This window comes from Myotis myotis, unplaced genomic scaffold (genome assembly GCF_014108235.1).
Source record: "Myotis myotis isolate mMyoMyo1 unplaced genomic scaffold, mMyoMyo1.p scaffold_m19_p_9, whole genome shotgun sequence".
NCBI lineage: Eukaryota > Metazoa > Chordata > Mammalia > Chiroptera > Vespertilionidae > Myotis > Myotis myotis.
Window position 1 is genome coordinate 87,769,122 of NW_023416401.1, and position 22,770 is coordinate 87,791,891.

The 22,770-nt window shown below is 57.5% G+C and overlaps 1 protein-coding gene across 3 annotated transcripts in view; it reads left to right on the forward strand.

Annotated features, from left to right (window-relative positions):
* Positions 1 to 19,045, forward strand: part of RBM38 (RNA binding motif protein 38) — a 29,243-nt gene extending 10,198 nt beyond the window's left edge. The window contains exon 4 of one of the 3 annotated variants that reach the window (XM_036322522.1): positions 17,494 to 19,045. In XM_036322522.1, coding sequence (XP_036178415.1) covers positions 17,494 to 17,524 — 31 coding nt within the window. In that variant the 3' untranslated portion in view covers positions 17,525 to 19,045. Of the gene's footprint in view, positions 1 to 1,567; positions 3,187 to 17,493 lie in introns of those variants that run through there. The other 2 variants (XM_036322523.1, XM_036322521.1) reach the window with 2 other exon arrangements.
* Positions 19,046 to 22,770: the final 3,725 nt, after the last annotated feature.

The following is a 22,770-nucleotide window of genomic DNA, read 5'->3' on the forward strand; positions in this document are numbered from 1 at the left end:
TTGTGTTTTAGCATAAACACTTCCACCATTTAGCATAAACCCCTCCCTTTTTCATAAACAGCAGCTCTGTTCCGCGCCCGGCTCTCTGTCCTGATGGGGAGGGCGCGGGCTGGGGGCTCGCCTCCCTGCCGCGTGCCGCGTGCCGCGTGCGGCGTGGCCTGGGGCCGCTGGGCTGCCTTGTCCGCGGGGCACGGTGCTTGGGCTTTTCTGGGTTTCCGTCAGTTCTGTGGGTGCCGCCGTGCTGTTCCGAGTGCGCCTGTCTCCATTGCGGAGTGAGGGCTTCCCTTGGGCGCGGAGGGAGCCTGCCCAGGGGACGGAGCACACGCCCTGGGTGGCCCGCTTGCTGCCCAGTTGCCCTCCAGGCCGCTGTCCCTGTTTCTGCCCCTGCCAGGTGCACAAGAGCATCCAAGGAAAATTTTCCTTCTCCTTTCAAAGCAGCTTCTCTTTGGAGCAGGGGCAGGGCAGGGATCCCGAGCCCATCTCACAGTGCAAGGAAGTTGGGGTCCCATCTCACCCCCTTGGGGGCCCCATCCTGTGTAAGTTGTGCTGATATGAGGAGGAGAAGGAGGAGGAGGAGATGCCTACAGTCACATTGTCTACCCCATGAGGCCCCTCTGTGTCCAGTGAGCTGTGAGGCTCAGAGCGGCTCAGCCACTTACCCAGGGCAGCCCAGCGGCTGGTTGGCAGAGTGAGCACATCCTGATACTGCCTTTCCTAGCCTCAGTTTCTCATCTGCGACATACTGAGTTGATCCCTACCCTGGAAGGCCGGGTGTGCAGTGGCGAGGCCTTGGTGGGACCAGCATGGCAGTTAAGAGGGTCTGGGGGTCTCGGCCCCTCCTCTCCGTTGCCATGGGGCCGTTCGCCAGCTACTGAGTTCCGTGTTTCTGTTGTAAAACAAGGTACCAATGCAAAGGCTGACCTGAGGGCTGGACCTCACGGTCACCACAGGTCAGGGGTGCTGGGCAGTGCAGCACTCCTGCACCTTCCCGAACCACACCATCATCATTGCTGCACGCTTTTCTGCTCACGTTTATGTATCCATCCACCCTGCACTCACTGGGCTCCTGGGAGCCAGGCCCGCCGTGAAAGGAATGAGCACCCCCGGGGGAGCTGACACTGGTGGGGAGGGAGACTGGTAAATTGGCGCCCTGTAGGTGTCCGCTGTGGGGGGCAGATGCTGGGAAGGTGAACAGGGAAGACCGGCAGCCTGGGCAGTCACATGGTACCCATGCGCAGAAGGGCCCGAGCTGGCCTCGATGCCTGCTGTCACCCTCCTAGGATTCTAAATCACTTTCCAACAGGGTCCCCCAATCATGTTGGTGGTCCTGTGGGGTGCAGGGTTGGGAGGGGTGCCTGGGAAAGGACCACTGAAGTGAGCATGTTTGCATACAAACTTGGAGGAGGGGAGGGTGGCAGGCACAGCCAGGGCGCAGGCCTGCACAGTTGACGTGCTCCAGCCACAGAAAAACAGACTGGGGACAGGGACACAGCGGCACCCGGCTTTCCAGGTCCCACCTGGAGCCAGCGTGTTGCCTCCCCCTCAACCCCTCTGTTTGGCCCCACAGGCTGACCCCCCACTACATCTACCCTCAAGCCATCGTCCAGCCCAGCGTGGTGATCCCGGCTGCCCCCGTCCCATCTCTGTCCTCGCCGTTCCTTGAGTACACGCCGGCCAGCCCAGCCTATACCCAGTACCCACCAGCCACCTACGACCAGTACCCATATGCCGCCTCGCCTGCCTCCGTCACCAGCTTCGTGGGCTATAGCTACCCGGCTGCCGTGCCCCCTGGCCTCTCGGCCTCGGCCCCCACGGGCACCACCTTTGTGCAGTACCAGCCTCCGCAGCTGCAGCCCGACAGGATGCAATGAGGCCACTGCCCCCTCGAGGCCCGTCACCCACACCCACCAGGCAAGTGGCCGGCCGAGCTCGGGGTGCACACCAGCACCTGTGCCTCTGGGATCCTGCAGGACCCCCACCTGCACCCTGGATGGCCTGGAGACCAAATCCCTTTAAATCCAGGACCCTACACATCTCGAGGGAGGACTTTGAGAGAAAGAGTGGGCGGGAGCTCTAGAAGATGCAGCCAGACCTCCTCTCGCACACACCTGCCTTCTCCCTTCACCTTCCTCCCTCCTCCCCTCCCTCCCGCCTGAGGTCCCGGGCTGAGGTCCCGGGCTGAGGTCTCCCGGCATCTCCTCAGCATCCGTGAGGCCTCCCCACCCTCCACAGAGCCCGGGCACCCTTCGGGCTCTGCGGAAACTGTCCTGCTCAGAGATGCCTTACTCCAGGGAAACCTGAAGGAGCACGTGAATTGACTGTTTGTTGTTGCTCCATCCGCACAAGCTGTGAACGCGGGAGACCGTGTGCGGGAAGCCGCCTCGTGGGATTCTCCTTTCTGGTGACGGCACGGGCTCTTCCGCAGGCCCCGGGCTCAGTGCAGCAGGGCCGCCCGCCGGCGCTCCCCAGCCCGCCGGGCACTGCAGCCTTTTCCTCACCGTCCTTGTTTTGCTACTAAGATGTTTCAGAACTTCAGTTTATTTTTTCAGCGGAGGCTCCTGCCCCCAGGAAAGCGGAACCTGTTTTTGACTTTGAGACTCACTTATGTCCGTGGCTCCGCCCAAGGAGACGGACAGCATTTCTGTTTGAAAAAGTGTCTGTCGCTGGAGCACCAGGAGTCCCTGGGAGGGCGGGCGTCTTCAGGTCTCTCAGCGACAGTAAGTTGTCTCAGAAGCCTGTCTCCACCCCTGCTGCCCCTGCAGGCACAGAGGGAGGGGGCCCTAGGTGATGCTGGCTGAGAGCGCCCCCACCCTCTCTCCTTGGTCCCCTGTTGCACCCCCGCCTGGCTGAGACCAGCCTGACACGTCCTGCCTGCCTTGGGCTCAGTGCAGAGGGAGGCGAGAGGCCCAGCACGCAGTGACGGCTCCTGAGGAGGCGGGAGGGGGAGGTGAGGGGCAGCCTGGCCGAGGGGGTGTGGGGAGAGTGGACAGAAGGTTAGGGGGCGCTGGGGGTATTCCTTCAGACCTACCTCAGGGAGCGGGAGGCCTCAGGGCTGACAGGCGCCGGCCAGCGCTTTGCGGCGCGCTTGGTCCGCAGTCAAGTCCCAGGAAATACCGGTAGCTAATGTTATAATAATATTTTTATTAGAATGTTCTGATTATAAAAATAAAACTCGTTTTCTTTAAAGAGAAGCTGGTCTGTAATAATTCTCGACGTGGGCGCCTTCGATTCCCTGCATAGAGTGGTCCTAAGCAAGTCAGGGCCATGTGGTGCCAGTCACACCCGGGACCCTCCTGGCCGGGACTTTGACCAGTTCATGGAGTGTCTCCTGAGCCGGTGCTGGGCCAGACACAGCCCCCATTACCACCCGCTGAGGCAGGAAGGAACCGATACCCCTCCGCCAGGTGCTTCCCCGCTCAGCGGTCGCCCAAAATCCCAGGAGGGCACACTGGCTCAGTGAAGGCGCGTGCTCAGAGCAGGGCCCTGAGGGCCATGGCTCAGTGTTGTGATTGATGGCTCCAGCAGAACCCCATGGAATAGGGAGACAGCTCCCCCAGAGACCTAAGGAAGGCGCTGAGTAAGGGCTGCTGAGAGGAAGTAGGTGGGTGCTGGCAGCCAGGTGGGGCACAAGGTCAGAGTTAGGAAGGCAGGTCTTGGTCTGGGGCTGAGGAGCCCCAACCTGGGGATAGACCCAGCATCTCCTACAACTTAGCTGGAGCCCCACTCAGTGCTGGGGAAATCGCAGAGGCCTCACAGAGGAGGTGTTAAGGCTGGAGAGGATATTAATTCAGTCACTTTTTAAAATTGCTCATTCATTCATTCTAAGAAATGTGTGCTGGGTCACATGCAGAGCATTGGGGATAGTCTTAAACAGTCTAGTGGGATAGACAACAGACATGCAAATGGAGTAATTTCAAATATCGCTCACACTGTGAAGGAAATATCACAGGTGATGGAGAATGACTGGATTCTAGGCAGAGGGCACAGCAAGTGCAAAGGTCCTGGGGTAGGGTGAACAGGCCAAGGAGGCCAGGGTAGCTGGAGAAGGAGCAGTGAGGGGAAGAGGTAGATGAACTTCAGGAGGTGGTTGCTGGAGCTGGGGAGACAGCCGAGACCCAGAGGACGGTCTGCTGTGAGCGCAGTCTGGGGAGGGATAGCAGCATGCAGATGCCACTGGCAAGCTCAGTGCAGTGTGACTGATTCTATCAGTGGGAGGTCCCCTGAACCTGGGGGACGGGGAGGGGATGGCAGCTGGACTGCAGGGTGAGGGTTCCCAGTGATCTCCAGGAATGGAATGGGCGCTCCTGTTAAGGTCAGTCTGAGCAGAGGCTCAAAGGTCCTGGGTATGACCTACTTGGGGGCGGTCACTGTCCAGGCATCAGGCTTGTTCTCCTCTGACCCTGCAGAACAGGGCTGGGCCCCATAACATGCAATGTGTCGCCGTCTCACTCACTCACCTTTCACACAGTGGTCAAGCCAGAGATTCAAGTTGCCCTGAATTCCCTCTCACCCTCACATCCACATCTCCCCCAGCTCAGAACCCTCTGGGGCTCCCCATTGTCCTCACAGGAAAAGCCAAAGTGGTCACTATGGCCTATGAGGCCCTGGCCTTGTTGCCTCCTGCCCATACCTGGCACAACTCACCCCAGGGCCTTTGCACTTGCTGTTGAATCCTCTAGCTTTCACCAGCTGAACTCCAGCTCGCAGCCCAAAAGTTTCTTTGTTCCAGAAGCCTCCTCTGACCAGGTCTCGGTTCAGGCAACAGAACTGAGCCTCCCTTTCATTTGTGTCCTCATCTGTCTCTGTGCCCCTCACCTCATTGAAACACTGACTCCAGAAGGGTGGGGGTTTCTGCCTTGTTCCCCCGAATCTAGTGCCGTGCCAGGCCCAGCAGAGAAGCTGAGGCCTGCAAACATTCTGAACTTGGTTCAGCCGATGGCCAGTGGGCATCAGAGATTTCTAGCAGAGGACACAAGTGGGAGTTTTGGGGCCATCCATTCAGGTTGGAGTGTGCTGTGCAGATCTGACCCTGGAGAGGCTGGGGCCTGGAATGGAGAGAGGGGACCGAGACCAGAGTCACTGCGGTGTCCACCTGGAACGGGGCAGAGGGACTCCTGGAGAGTGGAGCAGCCACGCAGAGCTGGGCAACTGAGTCTGACCCCACGACAACTCCATGTGGTCAGCCCTTGGCACTGAAGTGAGATGGGGTCACCCTGATGCCTGGAGGGGTTCGTGGTGGACCTGGGACCTTCCCTGTACCATGTCCGGGGACCCTCCAGGGGCTCCTGGGGCCTCTTCCAGTCACTTTGACTTTGGGATTTGCAAACCCCCACTTCAGTGGTCCAGGCCCCCAGCCCCTGCCTAGGAAGGGTCGGGGTTCTTGGGGTCAAGGCAGGTAACATCCTGCCAGGCAGGGTTCCCTCTTCTTTACTGGGACCCTTGCCCGCCCCTCCCCGCCTGTCCTCTCCTGCCGTCTGGGTCTCAGTTTGCAAACACTGGCAAGGGTCAGGGAGGTCCTCATGGGGCTCCTGGCTCAGAAGAGAAATTTGCTGCAACTGATAAGGGTTTGGGGGCGGGGAGGGGGTTGCGGGTGCTGCCAGGGTTATCTGGAGGGCCACTCTCGGCCAGCCCATTTCCTGTCGCTATCGGCCGGTGGCAGCCTCTGGGACATGCCTTGAGGCCTCAAAAAAACATCCTCCTGGGGCCTGGGATTGAGGGCGCTGGATGGTGGTGAGGCCAGGAGAGAGCTTCCAACGTCGCCCTTGCCAGTGAGCACCGGAGGCAGCCACCAGTCGCTGCAGTAGTCGTCACAGACTTCGACAATGACCACGGGCTTTAGCTTGGCACTGGCCCAGGCGGGCACTGCGCCAGCATTTCTCAGGGTGGCCTCCGCTATCCATGAGGGGAACGCTGTGTCCCCATTGCACAAATGGAGGAATGGCGACCCCAAGGAAGGGAGTCACTATTCCTGAGCCCCCGAGGAGAGGTGGCCCGCAGGGCCCAGAGGGAAAGCTGGGCAAGTAAGTGAGGGTGGAGGTGAGAAAGCCACCCTCATTCCTGTGAAACCCACCCGGGTCCACCTGTGGGTGAAGGACCCCGTGTTTCCAGCCAAACGGGACAATCACCACCCCGCTTGCTTTAGTCTCTCACCCCTGGAGCTAAATGTCAGCTCATGAAACTGGCATTTATGGAGTGCTTTCTGTGGCTTTATGTCTATTCTTTCCCTGAATGCTCCCAGCAACTGGTGGGAGGTTGATTGAGTCCAGTTCACAGATGGAAAAACGGAGGCTGGGGAGGCTCAGCCCCTTCCCACGTCCAGAGAGCTGGAGTCAGAATGTGGACCCGAGAATCCCGAATCTGGAGGCCGCCTGCTGCCCTTCCCTGGGGCCTCGGCTCAGGGCTCCACCCCCACCCAGTGCTCCACCACCTCCCTCACCCCAAAGCCAGCTCGCGTCAGCTGCTGAGTCACACTGTGTTTGTCCCCCAGAGACATAAACACCCAACTGGGAACCCCCTGGGGTTGGGGACCATCCAGATACAGTGAAAATAGCCAGGCAGCTGCTCAGCGTGCTCTGGGCTGGGTGTCTGCACGGGGCATGGCACGGGGTGGGCACCTGGCCTTCCAGATACCTCCCGGGCCTCCTGCGGGGCCTGATAAGTGCCCGGCTCTGCTTATCAGCCCCACTCTCTCGCCTGCTCTACCCCAAACCTGTGTACACACTGGGGTGCACAGCAGCCTGGAGATCAAGGGGGGGAACCCCCACAGCCTGCCCCTCAGCTGAACTGGATGCATCAAGACAACTCGGAGCTACTGGGGCCTCCTACTGGCTCCCCTGTTCCCTGGCCCCTGGTGGGGCATTTTTAGAGAAATTAAATATAAAGGTGGTTTTTTTCCCCCCTAAATTATAAAATTAACACTGCTGGGGGGATATTTTCAAAATAAGGGGACTGTGTTAAATCACCTCCATATGCGTATAAGACGCGGCAGGAAGGAAACAGAGCAGGCAGGAGCAGTAGTGGGCCACAGGAGTTCAGCTTCTCTCAGCACAGCGCTCTGTGGTTTACAGCTGAGCGGTAAAAACTGGGAAGTGATGTTTGGTGTGTGTTCCATGTTGCAGTTGTGTGGACACAGCCAAATGTGAGCAGGGTGGGTGTTTTCCTCATCCGGGCCTGGTGTACGGGCTCCTGTGTCTCTGATGGGCCTGAGCCGGGTGGGGTCCAGAGGCTGTTCTTGCTGCCTCCAGTCTCTTGACTATGGTAATTCACTCCATCCTCTAAAAAGGGAACTCAGAATGTGCTGCTCCCGGCATAGTAGCCTCTGTGGCTCCCCATTGCCCTAGAATTAAATGCCAGGTCCTTGCCACGGCCTCCATGGCTGGGGTGAGCTGGCCCTGCCACCTCTCTGCTGCCTCTCTGAAGAGCCACACTTGTCTGAGACCCAGGGTGCCCTCTGCTTACAGTGCCTTCCTGCAGACATGCAGGCCGTGTGCTCGTCTCTGCTGCCTCCAGGCTGCCTCCCCTCACTCTGCACCCTGCTTGTCTGCCTCCTTCAAAGCACCTATTAGGTTTTGTACTTCTCAATGCATTTTCCTGTCTCCCATCCTGGACTGTGAGCTGGGAGGGGTAGAAGTGTGTCATACCCATCCTGATCCTTGATGGTACCCAGCCATGGTGCCCAGTGCCGGGGACAGAGCAGGGGCACTTTAATACTTGCTGAACATATGAATTCCAAAGAGTTCTAATGAAAAGATCTTCCAGGCTGAGAAGTCATTTGAGGCAGTGAGGGCTGCGTCTTCATGCGAGAATGCACGTGGAGGAAGAGGTGGGTGCCCTGGGCACAGGCTTGGGAGTCGGCGAGGCGCTGACCTGGGAAAGGCCCGCAGGACTCCAGGCCCAGGGGAAGGAGGCCACCTAGACTGATGAGGGGGACAGGCGGCTGGGTGACCTCCCTCCCCACCCGAGCCCTCTGGGATCATTAGAGTCACCCGTGGGAGTGTGGGATGGGATGCCTCCCTCCCGGCTCCTCCTGGGCAGCCTGGCCCTCCTCCAAGGGCCGAGGAATTCAAGTTTGACCATATCTGTCCCTGAGCCGAGTGGCCGCCTGTGGGGCTCTGGGGTAAGTATTGGTTTATTTACTCGGCGTCCCAGCAAACCACGCTCCCCTGGTGGCTGGTGCACAAATTTGGAAACATGGCCCTGGACAGGGGACAGTCCAAGGGGCTGGGCTGGGCAGGAGTTTTCTGGGGGCTCTTAGGCACATTCCTGGGGACTCCCATACAGTGCTTCACCCCCAGAAAGTAAAACCAAGTAAAATTTCTGTGAAGCCAGCGATTTTCAGCTGCGTGTGCCAACCGCATCCACGTCGCCATTTTCCAGGAGGACAGATCAGTCAAGAGGCTCTCCTTTGCCAAGGAGAGAAAACCAGGAAACCAAGTCAGAGCGCTGTGGTCCCCGCCACTTGTGACGGGTTAAATGACAGGGCAAAAGGGACTTTGCAGATGGATGAGGGTTAGAACCTCAGGCAGAGTCTCGCCTGGATTCAGTATAAGCACCGTTAAAAGCAGAGAACTGCCTTCAGCTGGAGGCAGAGAGGCAGCAGAAGGGGGAGGTGGAGAGATTCAGAGTGAGAAGGCCTGGCCCGCTGTTGCCGAAGGGGCCCTGTGAGAAGAAGGAAGGTGGATATCCTCTAGGACAGTGGTTCTCAACCTTCTGGCCCTTTAAATACAGTTCCTCATGTTGTGACCCAACCATAACATTATTTTCGTTGCTACTTCATAACTGTAATGTTGCTACTGTTATGAATCATAATGTAAATATCTGATATGCAGGATGGTCTTAGGCGACCCCTGTGAAAGGATCGTTCGACCGCCAAAGGGGTCTCGACCCACAGGTTGAGAACCGCTGCTCTAGGAGCAAAGACCTGCGCCCTGACGTCCGTCATCAGGGAATGGAGGCCGCAGTCCTGAAGCCACAAGGATCTGCATTTAGCCAGCAATCTGAATGAGCCTGGACGCCGATTCTTCCCCGGGGCCTCCGGCAAGGATCCCAGCCCTGCAGGTTTTCCACCACCTCAAGCTGAGGACCCACTAGGGTCACACTGTATCTGGAGTCAGTCAGCAAATGGCCACAGAAGCCCCATGGCAAGGGAGCAGGGTGGAGGATCCCCCCTACCGCCCCATCCTTCCCCGGCTTTGCTCTCTCAGAATAAAAGCTCAGGGCCCTGGATGAGGACCATGTGCCCTGGCAGCAAGCCACTGCCAGCCATTTGCATCACAAATGAGGCTGGGTCAGGCTGTTGGACTTGGCCAGCTAGCCTGCTGCTGCCCTGGGTGACTTAAGGACACAAGCCAGTATTCAGCTGTTGCAAAAGCTGCCCCTCCGGCAGCTGCCTAAACTACACTCCTGGGTGTTGATGCCTGGTAGGTCCCCAGCCTGCTTGGGATCCTCTTGACCCGGCCCGCCGACCCCTCCTTCCCCCCCATCCTGGAAGAACAATAGTCACGGGGCTAATAAACTCAACTCGGGTCAAGGAGGGCTCTCTGAGTGTGGGGGGGAGGGGGTCAGCACTCACAGTCTCTCATTCAGCTCTCACTGTGCAGAAGGGGAAACTGAGGCCCAGAGAAGGTGAGGAATATGCTCACGGCGACTCAGCTAACACCCTGCAGAGCGGGGACTTGAACCCATGTCATTCTACTCTAGGAGCTCTGCTGTGAGCATGGGTCATCTCCTCGGGGCCATCTGTGTTTGTCCACCACGTGGTGGGCACCACGAGCTGCGTGCCCCTGGGTAAGTGACCATCTGAGCACGAGCCTTCTCCCCTGCCGGTCAGGGTGAGCGGGTGGTAGGCTGCTTCTCTGTCTAAACTCTGAGCCGGGAAGTCGGGGCACTGCCCGTGCCCGTCTATGGTTCGGGCATGCAGCAGGCGCTCATTAAGTGTTTCTGGAGTAAATAGTTGAATAAATCAATGCACACACGTTTGTTTGTTTTTTTTTGAGCCTGGGTTGTGCTTTTCCACTGCAGGATCCTTCTAAGGCAGAGGCGGGGCGGGTCCAGCTCAGGGCCCCCAGTGCTGAGCCTGTGGCCTGGCCCCCAGCGGGGCTGCTGGAAATGTCTCGGAGGTTCAGCCATGACTTACCACAAGCCCTGTCCTGAGCCGGCCGGGGCTTCTGCCTCAGAGCCTGCGAGCCCGGCCCGGGGAGGCATGTGGGCTCCCACCTAAGGGAGTCTGGCCATCGAGAGACCTCTGTCCAGCTTCCCATCGCTCCCTGGCTCAGCTTCGGGGATTCCTTCCCGCCCCAGGGCCTTTGCTCTTACTGCCCTCTTGCCTGGACATCTCTCAGCAGCTCTTCCAGGCTGGCTGCTTTCGTTCCAGGAGCTTTGGCATCCTCATCCCCTCCTGAGCGGGCTCTCATGCTGCCTCATCTAGCCAGAGCCCTCAGCTATTCTTCCTAGGATATGTTTTTATTGCTTTTAGAGAGAGAGAAAGGGGGGGGGGGGGGGGGGGGGAGGGAGAGGGGGGGAGAGAGAGAGAGAGAGAGGTTGGTTGCCTCCTGGATGTGTTCCCATTGGGGCTCGAACCCACAATGTAGGAAAGTTCCCTGACCGGGAATTGAACCCACAATCTTTTGATGTACGGGACGATGCTCCAACCAACTGAGGCTCCTGACCATGGAGCCCTCAGATATCGTCCCTATCCCGGCTGTCTCTGAGCGCTAAGGCTGCCTGACCAGTGCTTCTTGTTTGTTTTCTTGGGACTTGCCGGTGTCCCCTTTAGGATAAAAGAGGGACAAAGATGCACACAGAGAGATGGAGCAAAATAGAATGAGAAGGGAGAAAATAGAAGGCAAGTTAGAGAGAGAGGGGGAGAGGGAGAGACCGACAGATGTAGGAATAGAATGCGTGGGAGAGAAACAGGGGCTTAGAGGCAGAGATACAAAGAGAAACTGAAAGAAAAAACGGAAATGGAGTCACAGATAGAGAGAGATGGGGACGGAGACACCGGGGACAAGAGGGGCGAGAGTGGAACAGGAGCCGGCCTGGGCTTCCTTCTGGGTGATGGGAATGTCTGGAGCTAGATCCCGGTGCCGGTTGCACTCCAAGCCAGGGAATTGTACACGTTTAAAGTTTGCATTTTAAGACGTGAGAGGACATCCGACAAACCCAAATTGACATGCAATCTACAAAATACCTGACTGATACTCATCACATACGGCGAGACCAAGGAGGACCAGGAGAGCGTGGGGGCCTCCCCGGCTGCAGGAGACTAAGGGGACAAGGCCCAAATGCCACGCGAAGGACACAGGGAGGAGATCCAAGGGCTGTCTGTAGTCCAGCTCATGGCGTTGCACTAAAGATCTCAGTGTGCTAGCTGTGCTATGCTGTAAGATATTGATAGTAGGGGAAGCTGGTGGGGGGCATGAAAACTCAGACTATCTTTGCATATTTTCTGTAGATCTAAAATTATTTCAAAATAAAAAGTTAAAACAAGCAAGAGAGACAAAGTGACGAGAGAACAGCCCGGCAGCAGGGCAAGGGCTCCCGCTGAAGCCCTTCCCGCCCACGCTGGCCAGGACCTGGGCGCCTGCCAGCAGGGGCTGCGGAAAATTCAGGGCAGCGCCTCTCCTTGTTCATCTAAGGCAGTGGTCGGCAAACTCATTAGTCAACAGAGCCAAATATCAACAGTACAACGATTGAAATTTCTTTTGAGAACCAAATTTTTTAATCTTAAACTACATAGGTAGGTACATTGTTATTAACTTAATTAGGGTACTCCTAAGGCTTAGGAAGAGCCACACTCAAGGGGCCAAAGAGCCGCATGTGGCTTGAGAGCCTCAGTTTGCCGACCACGGATCTAAGGGGCTCAGTAGTGGCTGGGAGGGCCCTGGGCGCTCCCCTCCACCTAGGACAGTGCCCGAATGCACCCGCCAGTGCCACCCCGACTCCTGCAGGGCTCCAGCCGCCCTTCTGCAGGAGGGAAAAGCACCCAAGGTCCTGCTTCCCTGGGGAGATGGCAACACGGCAGCCCCAGGCCAGAGTTGGGGTCGCTGGGAGCGGGTCCCAGCAAACAGGATGTGCAGGTCTGTTTTCTGTCCCTCTTGCCGGGCTCTGGGCACCTGGAGGGAAAATGCCTGCTTTTTCTTTCCTGGGACCCAGCCCGGTGCCAGGCACAGAGCGGGCGCTCAGCTAACACTGCGTCCCAAGGCCCCCGACTCACGGGAGCTTAGTGGAGAACGGCTCGTTTCTCAGGCTTTCAAGCTTTTAAAAACACTGGAGCCTGTTTTTTTCTTCTTCTTATATATTTTTATTGATTTCAGAGAGGAAGGGAGAGGGAGAGAGAGATGAAACATCAATGATTAGAGAAATCATTGATCGGCTGCCTCCTGCACGCCCCACACTGGGGATTGAGCCTGCCACCCTGGCACATGCCCCTGACCGGAATCAAACCCGGGACCCCTCAGTCCACAGGTCAGCACTCTATCCACTGAACCAAATCAGCCAGAGCCTGGAGCCTACTTTTTAAAATATACAGAAAACTTCAGAGAATCGATGAACCCCCTACTACCAGTACCTGGAATTGAGCATTACCCAGAATGAAACATGAACATTTGTCACTAACTTTTTTTCTCCTTTAAGAAATAAAAGGTCACAGAAATTCTGCTGTAATTTCCACCAGAACCAACCCAATGGGAGAGGGAGTGGGAGCTAGAGTCCTGCCCTGATGTTCCCTACATTGTGTCTGGCTTAGGCAGCTTGTATGTGGACAGTCCCCTCTGTGAGGGGTGCTCTGATGGTGTTTCCATTCGGCAGCCCCCACCCAACCCCAGGCATCCACCCACAGCACTCACGGGCGGAGGGCCTGGCAGCCACATGGGGCTCAGAAGGGCCCCTCGCCAGGTTTAACGCTCCGCTGTCTGTGTGTTAAATTCTTGGTAATTCTTGAACAAGGGGCCCACGTTCTCATTTTGACGGCCCTCCACCCCATCGCCCAGCCATCTGACAACACCGAACACCTCTGGAGCCTTGCCCTGTGCCTTGCCCTGTGCCAGGCTGACCTGGGTCTCAATGAGTCCTCCCAAAGAGTCTGTGAGACCCACTGTCCTCATCAGTCCATCCTGCAGGTGGGAAAACTGAGGCTCGGAGGGCTCCTGACTCGCCTGAAACTACATGCGACACCCACTCTGAACCCGGACCAAGCCCCCTTTCTTTTCAAACCAAGGCACAGAGACTGGCTCAAGCGGACGAGGCCCTTGTGACGCACAGCCAGGCTCCGGGCCATCCCCACAGCCAGGAGCCAGCGTCCCCTGTCCCGTCAGGGCCACCTCCCCCGGCAGCCGAATTCATTTCACCACATTTCCTCTCGCCGTGGGGACTGTCTCAACATGGAGTGAACAAACCGTGGGTGTTAATCAGAGCTGGGGTGCCACTTCCTCTCACCGGAGGAGCGGGGCCTCTCACACCCTGCCTTCTATAATTAGACCTGGCCTCGCCCTCCCATCTGGGTCCGGCTGCTTCCGGCCCTGGGAGGGGTTTCCACCGTTTCCCAAAGGCCCTGAGGAGCCTGTGGGCCGTGGGTGTGGGGGTGCGCAGGGCCTGAGGCCCACGGAAGGGCCTCCTCGGCTGCCCTGGCGGCCCCTCCCCTCTGCAGCCACGTGGGTGGACAAGATCCATTTCTCAGGACCCGAGCGAAGCCCACCATCTCCTTCGCTCAGTCGTGGGGCGCGGGCGTCCTGAGTGCCTTCTGGCCTCTGGGGGACAAGGGCGAACAGGACAGGCAAGACCCCTGTACCACGGAGCTGAGAAGGAAATAAGCACGTCAGTAAGCAAAACCAGAAAACAGGATATTTAAGAAAAGGCAAGGAGGAGCCTAAATCGGGGAGATGGACGGGAGAGGGGTGTGGAGAGGGGGCGGAGTGTGGTCAGAGGTGCCCCTCCGCTGGCTGCTGGAGGGTGTAAAATGCCAACAATGAGACATTGGGGGGCAGGGGGGTGCTGGTGCCTCACTGACCAGCTTGCTGCTCCAAAAATGTGGTCATTTCCACTGGCTCCTCTCTTCTCCCTCCCCCAGGCCCAGGGCCTGCCATCCTGGTCCCGGGAAAGGACTTCCTCAGCTGGGGAAGCTCTGAAGACACTCAGGTGAGTGGGAGGCAGGCGGGGTGGTGGGGCGGAGGCTTGCATTGCCTCTCCAAGCTGCATCCTCTCCCAGCTCCCTTCCTGCTGGACCTGCCTGCCAAGGCACCATGGCAGATGCCACTGGAGAAGCATTCAAAGGAGGGACCAAGCCACGGATCCCTGAGGAAACAGACAGTTAACTGTTACATGGACGAATGCCCAGCCTTGTAGGCAAAAAAGAAATGGATCAGAAGCCCTATGCCACGCCGATGAAATGAGACACAATTACGAAGGGGAAAAGCCCGGTGCTGGCAGGGGTGTGGGGAAACGGCAGATCCGACGCAGTCCTCTGACTGAAGCAGGAGCTGTGAGCCCCACGCCCCTTGGGCCCAGCAGGTTGTCTTTTGGCGAAATGCTTTGCCGGTGTCTTCGGGGACAGAAACATCCATAGGGGCGCTATTTGAAAGTGGGAGGCAGATAAAACAAAACAAACAAGCAAACACCCAGATGCCTGTGCTAACACCTGTGGGCAGCTCACACGACCTGAGATGCCCAGCAGGCAGGGGCTCCTTAGTTCTTACAACCCCTCTGCCAGTGTGTCTTACGGGCCCCACCTCACAGGTGAAGATCAGGAGGTTGCAGAAGCCAGCCGTCCTCAGCTGGGAAGCGGAGCTGAGGCTTGACCCCAGGCTGCCCCATCTGACATGTAGGGGCTCCCACCCATGCGATTGCCCTGTACCATGAAGGCAGAAGTGACGTTCAGCTGTGTGTGTGTGTGTGTGTGCACACGCGTGCGCGGGGGGGGGGGGGGGGCTATTCTGTCACCAGGATGTGACCCAAAGATTAAAAATAAACCCAGGGCTTCTTTCTGCTTCTTCCGGGTGGTAAAGGGAGCCTGCTGCCCGGCAGGCACGCCTGGCCATGGTTCCAGAGTGCGGGAGGGCCACCATCTCTGGGACCTGCCATTGGTGGCTGGTCTCGAGGCAGGCAGGCCCAAGCTGCAGAGCCAGCACCCTTCACGCTGCCTTGACGGGAGCCAGCAGTTGAACCGATGCCCCAAACCCGTGTTTCCTTATGACAGCCGTGGGCAAACTACGGCCCGCGGGCCGGATCCGGCCCGTTTGAAATGAATAAAACTGAAAAAAAAAAAAAAAGACCATACCCTTTTATGTAATGATGTTTACTTTGAATTTATATTAGTTCACACAAACACTCCATCCATGCTTTTGTTCCGGCCCTCCGGTCCAGTTTAAGAACCCATTGTGGCCCTCGAGTCAAAAAGTTTGCCCACCCCTGCCCTATGGGCAGCGGTGTGTGGCCTCGTGGTTGGAGGAATGGGAGGATAGAGGACAGCTCCAGGGACCTGCAGCCTCAAGGAGGTGGTGACATTTTGGAGAGGCCCATGGCATGGGGCAGGCTTGGCGATCCTCTGGGAAGGGGCTGGAGGGGACACGTCTCGGTGGCAGTCTGAGGCTGGTGGGCGTGTTGCTGTGCTACCAGCTCTCAGGGAACAGTGGCTCCTGTTCTTGGGGTCCCTGCTCTCCATCTCTAAGAGCACAGAGCTTGGCAGCTGGCACACTCTTGGCTATTGCCAACTATTGTTCCCTCCCATTTTATGGATTAACAACTGAGGCCCAGAGATGCTCCAGGTCACAGAGCCTCTGGACTCAAAGGCAGGCTGTGCGATTCTGAGTCTCCTCCCGGGGCCTCGCCCTCCCCGCTGGGCCAGTTCCCGGGCCAGCTCCCGCGCTCTGCTTTCCTGGCCGGCAGCCCTGGTCCTCCCTTTGTTCTGCTGTAGGCCGGCGGTGCGGGGCAGGTGGCGTCGCCCTCCTCAGAGGGAGGGTGAGGCGGTACACACAGGTTGTTATTTACTTTCCTCTCCATGGTTCCTTCCAGGCCTGGGCTCAGGTGGGCATGGGGCCAGGCGTGCAGGCGGGAGGGTTTGGCAAGGAAGGGCATCTGTCTGTCCACTCCCCTCTCTCTAAGCTCCTGGTGGTGCCTGGAGCCCCTGGCTGGGCCACCTGCAGCACAAGTGACCAACTGTCTTTGTCCGTGCGGGACTGAGGCGTTTCCCGGGAAGCAGGACTTCCAATGCTAAAGCCAGGAGCGGCCTGGGCACACCAGGGCACGTCGATCACCCACCCGGCAGGAGACAGTGTGGGTGGGCAGTGGGTGGGAGAGCAGGTGAAAGGGGACAGGCCAGGCCCCTGAGGGCACACCGAGCTGCTCCTTTCAGCCCGGCTGCCTGGGGTCTTATACCGGCCTGGCTGTGGCATCAGGCAGCACTGAGTGAAGAGTCCCTGTCCTGTCCCATAGTAATGAGTTGTTACGGAATGTGGAATTTGTGAAATTGGCACGGAAGTGACAGCCGGACACTGTGAGGTTCAGGAAAGAGCCTTTAATTAAAGCAGCGCTGCTGGTTCAGGGGCCTCTAAGATCCAGATCCTGAACAGCCTGGACAATGAGATTTTCTCTCCATATATCGAAGGGGTTAAAAAGAACAAAACGGGTCAGAGAAAGACTTGTTGTGCTACAGATATCCTGTAGAAAGCTGCAGCCTTGAGCACAGCACAGCTCAGATAACCAGGAGACACCTGGCACGGGAGGAACCAAGGACGGGCCAGACCCGTCTCCCACGTTCTTTCACAAATGGAGTTAATTATCGGCCAGCAAGTGCTGCCTGCGGTGGACAGCAGGTTACCGGGACTAATTCCGATTGCTAGCCCCCCGAAACTGTCTCATTTTCCCTATCAGAGTTGAGAAAGTCATTTTAACTCTCAGAGCCCCAGCTTCCTCACCTGTAAAATGGGGATACGATTCCTCTCCCCTCACGGGTATAGACATCTGATACAGAAGAGCATGCAGGATTATATTATTAGATTTCTTCTCAAAACCCAGCTTTCCACCACCTGTAGAATAAAGTCCAACCCCTCCCCCGTGGACCCTGTAGTCTGCCCCGATAGTCTGCCCCTGCGATCTCTGGCTGCATTGTCTGCTCCCCTCTGCTCACTTTGCTCCAGCCATACTGGCCGCCTGGCTGGCCTAGACCCAACCAACCTCTCTCTGCCTCAGGGCCTTGGCACGTGCTGTGTCCTCTGCCTGTAGCACCTTTCCTGGATCGGCCTCCTCCTCATCTTTGGGCCTTAGTTTAAAAGTCGTCTACACAGAGCGGCCCTCCCTGTCTACCTAATTTGAAGGCATATTTGTCATCTTGGGGACAGGTCATGTCTTAGCTGGTTCACTGTGGTGTCCCAGGGCCTAGGATGAAGCCTGGCTCTGAGCAGAGCTTAGACATGTTGGCCAGTGGATAAATGAATCAATGCTGGTCTGCGGAGATCCCACTGGAGAAAGAGCCAGAGTCTTAAACCCCTTTTCTTCTCCCAGCCTCAGGTTCCGCATCTGTCAGCAGGGATGAGGGGAGCAACCGCGACTGTACAGAGGAAGACTCAGGGACTGGCACTTCTGCTGACGGAGACCCCACTGCACCCTCCACCCGCCCCTACTCCTGTGTCCTAGGACCCCATGTACGGTGGGTACCATGTACTTTCGGACCAGGAAACTGGGGCCCAGAAGGGGCCGTGCTGCCCGGTTGCCCAGCACAGCAGCTCCGAGCTTGCTGCTGTCTCCGAGCAAGGCTGCCCAGTGCTCCGGCCAGGAGGCCCCGGCTGCCAGAGCTGCCAGGCAGGCAGCTGACGCGTCACATGCCTTCCGCCCCCAGGGGTGGGCGTGCACCCCTGCAGACTCCAGCACATTGTCAAGGCTGTCAAACAATGTCCCTGCCAGGGTTTTACAAGAACCCAAGAATCACTGCCCGATGCCAAACACCCTCTTAAAACAATACCTCTGGCTGAGCGCTGCGGCCTCTCCTCGGCCATATATAGGCAAAAGCCGGGGAATCCCTCGCTGGCCCTGGGCTGGGCTCCAGGGGGCCGCCGTGCCTGGGCCTGACCCCGCATCTCCCGCCTTCAAATCCATCACGGTCTGCCAATGGGTCAGGGGTGGGGTAAGGAGGCCAGGTGGGCAGAGCGGGCTGCCAGGCTGCAGGGCTCGGCCTATGCAGGGCCCCTGGCATCCCATCAGCTTGCTGCCAACTCAGGCTCTTACCAAATAAGGCCCGGGCCGCTGGGCCTGCACCGGCTCAGACGCCTACCGCGGGGTTGTGCCTAGCAAAGCGCCCCCGAGGCTCCGAGGCCCACCCACCCCAAGGAGCCCCACTGTACGCACTACTTTCAGATCAGGAAACTGGGGCCCAGAAGGGGCCGTGCTGGTGAGCATCCCCGGGGAAGAGGAGCCTCCATTTCAAACCTTTGGAAAGTTCCATGGGGAACATTCAGCGAGCACCACTCAGAACCAGAGCAGAGAGGAGGCTAGGTGGACAGGGGTTCCCGGATCCCCAGCCGCCCTCCCCACAGGGCACACACCCACTGCTCCCACGTCTCCAGGGCGTCCCGCTGCTCAGCATCATCTGTGGGTCACCAGTCACACCAGTCAGTCCCTTCCAGGGCCTGGTCTGTGAGGTCAAAGGGAAGACTGGCCAAGGGGCTAGGTAGGCAGCCAGGGGCTCCAGAGAAAACAGGTCCCCTGGACAGTGACAGGTCCCCTGGCAGGAGGGGGTGTGAGCACCAGCTAAAGTGGGAGCCCCCCCCCCCCAATCAGCTGGAGCCGCACCTGGGAGGAGCACCCTGCAGGCGGGGAACCGATGGGCATGACCTGTGGCCAGAGGCTTGTGGTATCTCGGGGGCTGCTATGGGGCATGGGGCTCCCAAGTCCGCCTGCCAGGGTTCCACCAAGCACTTTGCTTCTTGGAGCCTCAGTTGTCCATCCTTGAAATGCGTGTAACACAAGCCCTACCTCCAGGACTTCAATGGGACAAAGCGTGCGGAGGGCTCTGTGGGGAGCTGAGGACTAAGTGGGATCCTGGGTGACGGAGGGCACCTCTCCTTTCCGGGAAGATGCGGGTGGGTGGGGGGGCAGGGGGAGGCCAGGGCTCTCCCTCTGTCCCTAGCTTTTCAATGCCCTCCCTGCTTTCTCTTGAGCCTCGGGGTGCCAGGGTGCATTTGTGTCTGGGAATGGCTAGCTATTGCACATGTGAACACACACCAGCATGTGAGAATGCATGAGGCTCCGTGAGCACAGCTATGCAGGTGTGAGCATATGCAGGAGTGTGGGCGCCTGGGCCCCCGTGTGGGCCAGAGGATGCTGGGGGGGATTTGTGGGCTCTGTTGCCCAGTTCCAAAGCCCTTTCACCCATCCTGGGAAGTCAGGGGGCTGGAGCCCGCCGGCTGGGCCCTGAGCCCCTCTCCCAGGATTGGCTACAGAATTAGGGGCCCAGTGCAAATGAAACAGGGCACCCCCTGTTCAAAATGTATCCACTTAAACATGGCAACAGCAGAGCCTTAAACCACATGTGAGGACCTTCTGATCGTGGAGTCTGTGTGGCCGCCCAGCCCTGTCTCTGCTCCCTGGCAGCTCGGTGTATAGCCTGGGCCGGCCCACGGGACACCCAGCCCAGCAGTGGTGGTGGGTCAGCGGGAAGGGTCTGTAAAGTCTATGAAGCTACCCCCCACCGCCCCCCAAACTTGGAGGCAGCCCCTAAAAAAAGTGCTTTCCCAGCCGCTCATTTAAGCCCAGGGTGAGGTTTTCCCCCGCAGACCAGAGGGCATCGAGTTTGTGTAGCTCTTGTTTTCAGCCAGGTCGGCCGGATGCTGCGGCCGAGGCTATGTGTGGGCGGACACCCATTAGGTGGCCAGGATGGCTCTGCTGGCTGGACGGGTGGCCTGGGCAGAGCTAGTGAGCCCTGGAGGTGTGGGCGGGTGCAGCGGGATATCCTGATATCTCCTGCACAAGAAGAGGAGGCCGGCCTGGCCGGTGTGGCTCAGTGGTTGAGCGTCGACCTATGAACCAGGAGGTCACAGTTCGATTCCTGGTCAGGGCACATGCGTGGGGTGCGGGCTCGATCCCCAGTGGGAGATGTACAGGAGGCAGCCGATCAACGATTCTCTCTCATCATTGATGTTTCTATCTCCCACTTCCTCTCTGAAATCAATAAAAATATATTTTTTAAAGAAAGCCAAGATGACCACCCTCAGAGAGCAAAGCCCCGGGAGGGCGAAGGACGATTAGCCCTGACATGCGGTTTCATGGAAGAGGTCCTCCCTTTCTCTCTCTCTAAAAATCAATTTAAAAACATTTCTTTAAGTTAAAAAAAAAAAAAAATCCCACCTCTGGAACCGAGGGTTGTACTCTATGCCGCACGCCAGCCAGCCTTTTGTAGCCTGTTTCTCATTCGTAAAATGAGAACAGTTAAGTGTACTGCTCATTCCTTCAGCTCCTCAGCAAGTATTTATTGAGCATCTGCTATGCGCCATGGGCCATTCTAGGCACTGGGGTACAGCCGCGAACCAAGCAGCCCCCGTGGGTTGTGAGAGTTGAGGATGCATGCCTGGCCCAGGCCCCCTGTACAGGCCAGCAGGTGGAATTTAGCAAAACAGGCCAGAGCTGAGATGACCTCTTCTGCCCTCAGGCTGTGGGGGGGCCAGGCAGGGGCCAGAAGGGAACAGAGAGAGGATGGGGGACCCAAAAGAGAAAGAAGGATGAGGGAGAGGAAGGAAGGAGGGGTCGTCACCATCATCATCCTCTCTGAAGAAATGACAGTTGTCAGGCACTCGCTAGTTGGCCAGTCACTCTGCTCAGCTTTCCATTTGTCCTGTCTTGTGGACTCTGAGGACTACCCAGCGAGGCAGGAGCCCCATTTGACAGATGAGGAAACTGAGGCTCATCGGGTGAAGCCACTTGCTTAAGATCACACTGCTCATGAGAGTGGAACCTGGGTGGATCCTTCCACTGCCCAATCTTTTAATTATAGAGGGGACGAGCGGAGAAACAAGGAGAGGGGGACAGGAGAAAGAGACTTGACCAGGGAAGGAGAAAAGCCCCCTCGGGAGGACTTTCTGGACCCCACCTCATCCTCCTCTCATCCCTGCCTCTCTATGGTCTTCTGCTCCCGGGACTCAGGCTCGGCCCGGCTCTCAGGGAAGCCTTTGGGCCTGGCCCAGGAGTCTCCTGAGAATGTGACAGCTGTTATTCCTCCCTAAAGATGGTGCCCCCACCTTGGGGCTGGATTCTTTCCTCAGCCAGGGACCTGGCACCTCTGGCAGCCCGGGGAGGCTATTTTTAAACCATACAGCTGGTTTTGATCGTGGCTGCTGCTATGTGTGTGTGGAAACTCTGGGTTCGTTCTGCCAACACTCAGAGCGAACATTGCAAATAAGCAGGGATAGTGCTGATCAAAGTGGAGGCTCAGGAAGAATGAGGCTGCAGCCAGTGCTCGGTTCGCACCTGGGCCCTGGGAAGAGAAGAGGGTGACAGAGCCAGAGCCAGGCAGGAGCTCCCAGGTCAGGAGACCACAGGGTTTAGGCATGTTCCCCGAAGATGTAGATGAAGCCTCGGAGGGGAGGAGTGGAAATGTTAGCAGCTCGGAGCTCTGTTATACTCATTTTCCTTCTGGGAGATGGCAGGACATACAGGGGTTGAGAGCATGGATTATGCAGCCAAACAAACCTGCTTTTCAGTCCTGAATCTGCCTGTAACAACTGCATGATTGTGGGTGTATCAGCTAGCTACTGCCGTGTAACAAATCACCCCAAACTCAGTTGCTTACAACAATATGACTCAGTGAGTGAACAATATAACCTGAACCATCAGTTGGATAGTTCTGGTGTAAGCTGGGGTCTCCCTTACATTTATGTTCAGCTGCTGGGTAAGCTAGAGGCTCTTTTTCTGGGGAGTGACTGCTATCTAGGGTGATGGGGGCAACTGGGTAAGGTGTCTCTCACTCTCTGGCAGGCTTGGTCTCCTGATGGAGATAGGAGTCTAAGAGAGAGAGAGAGAGAGAGAGAGAGAGAGAGAGAGAGAGAGAGAGAAGAAGCATGCAAGGCTGTTTGAGGCCTTAGCTGAGATTTGGTGCAACACCACTCCCAGCAAGTCTGTTGGCCAAAGCAAGTCACAAGACCCACTCACATTCAAGCCGTGGGGCAATATACATGGCCTTTGATGGCTGCCGCTGCAAAGCCACCTTGCAAAGGGTTTTGAATGCAGGGAGGGATGGGGATTGGGCCCCTTTTTTTTTTGAATCAGTGCACCACTCTGGGTACTCACGTAGCTCCCTGAGCCTCAGTTTCCTCATTTGTAACCTGGGAAGAATATGGATGCTGTGGCAACTAAATAGGTGATGTACGTAAAGTCACTAGCAAAGTGCTCGTAGAGAATAAGTGCTCAAGATGGGAGCTGTCACAGTCCCTCGAGGGGTGGGATTACCTCCTGCCCCTCCGCCACCATCTCTGGGAACCTGCCCCAGAGGCCCGCTTTCCGGAGAAACACCCGCTCAGAAAACCCAGCAGAGCCAGGAGCCTTTGGCAAACATTTCTGCCGCCTGCCTGCCTGCCTCGGGTGTCAGAACCAAAGGCTCATGAAGACTCACAGACTACTGTCCATCTGTCCTCCAGAGGGCAGGCGTCTTCACTTTTTATTCAACGACACCAAGCACCTACTGTGTGCCAGTGATCTCTGCAAGGCCAGCTGTTTAGGTAAAGAAGTCCTGATGAAGTGATGAACAATGGGGGTTAGAGTTCATAATATTGTGCTGCATATTTGAAAAGTGCT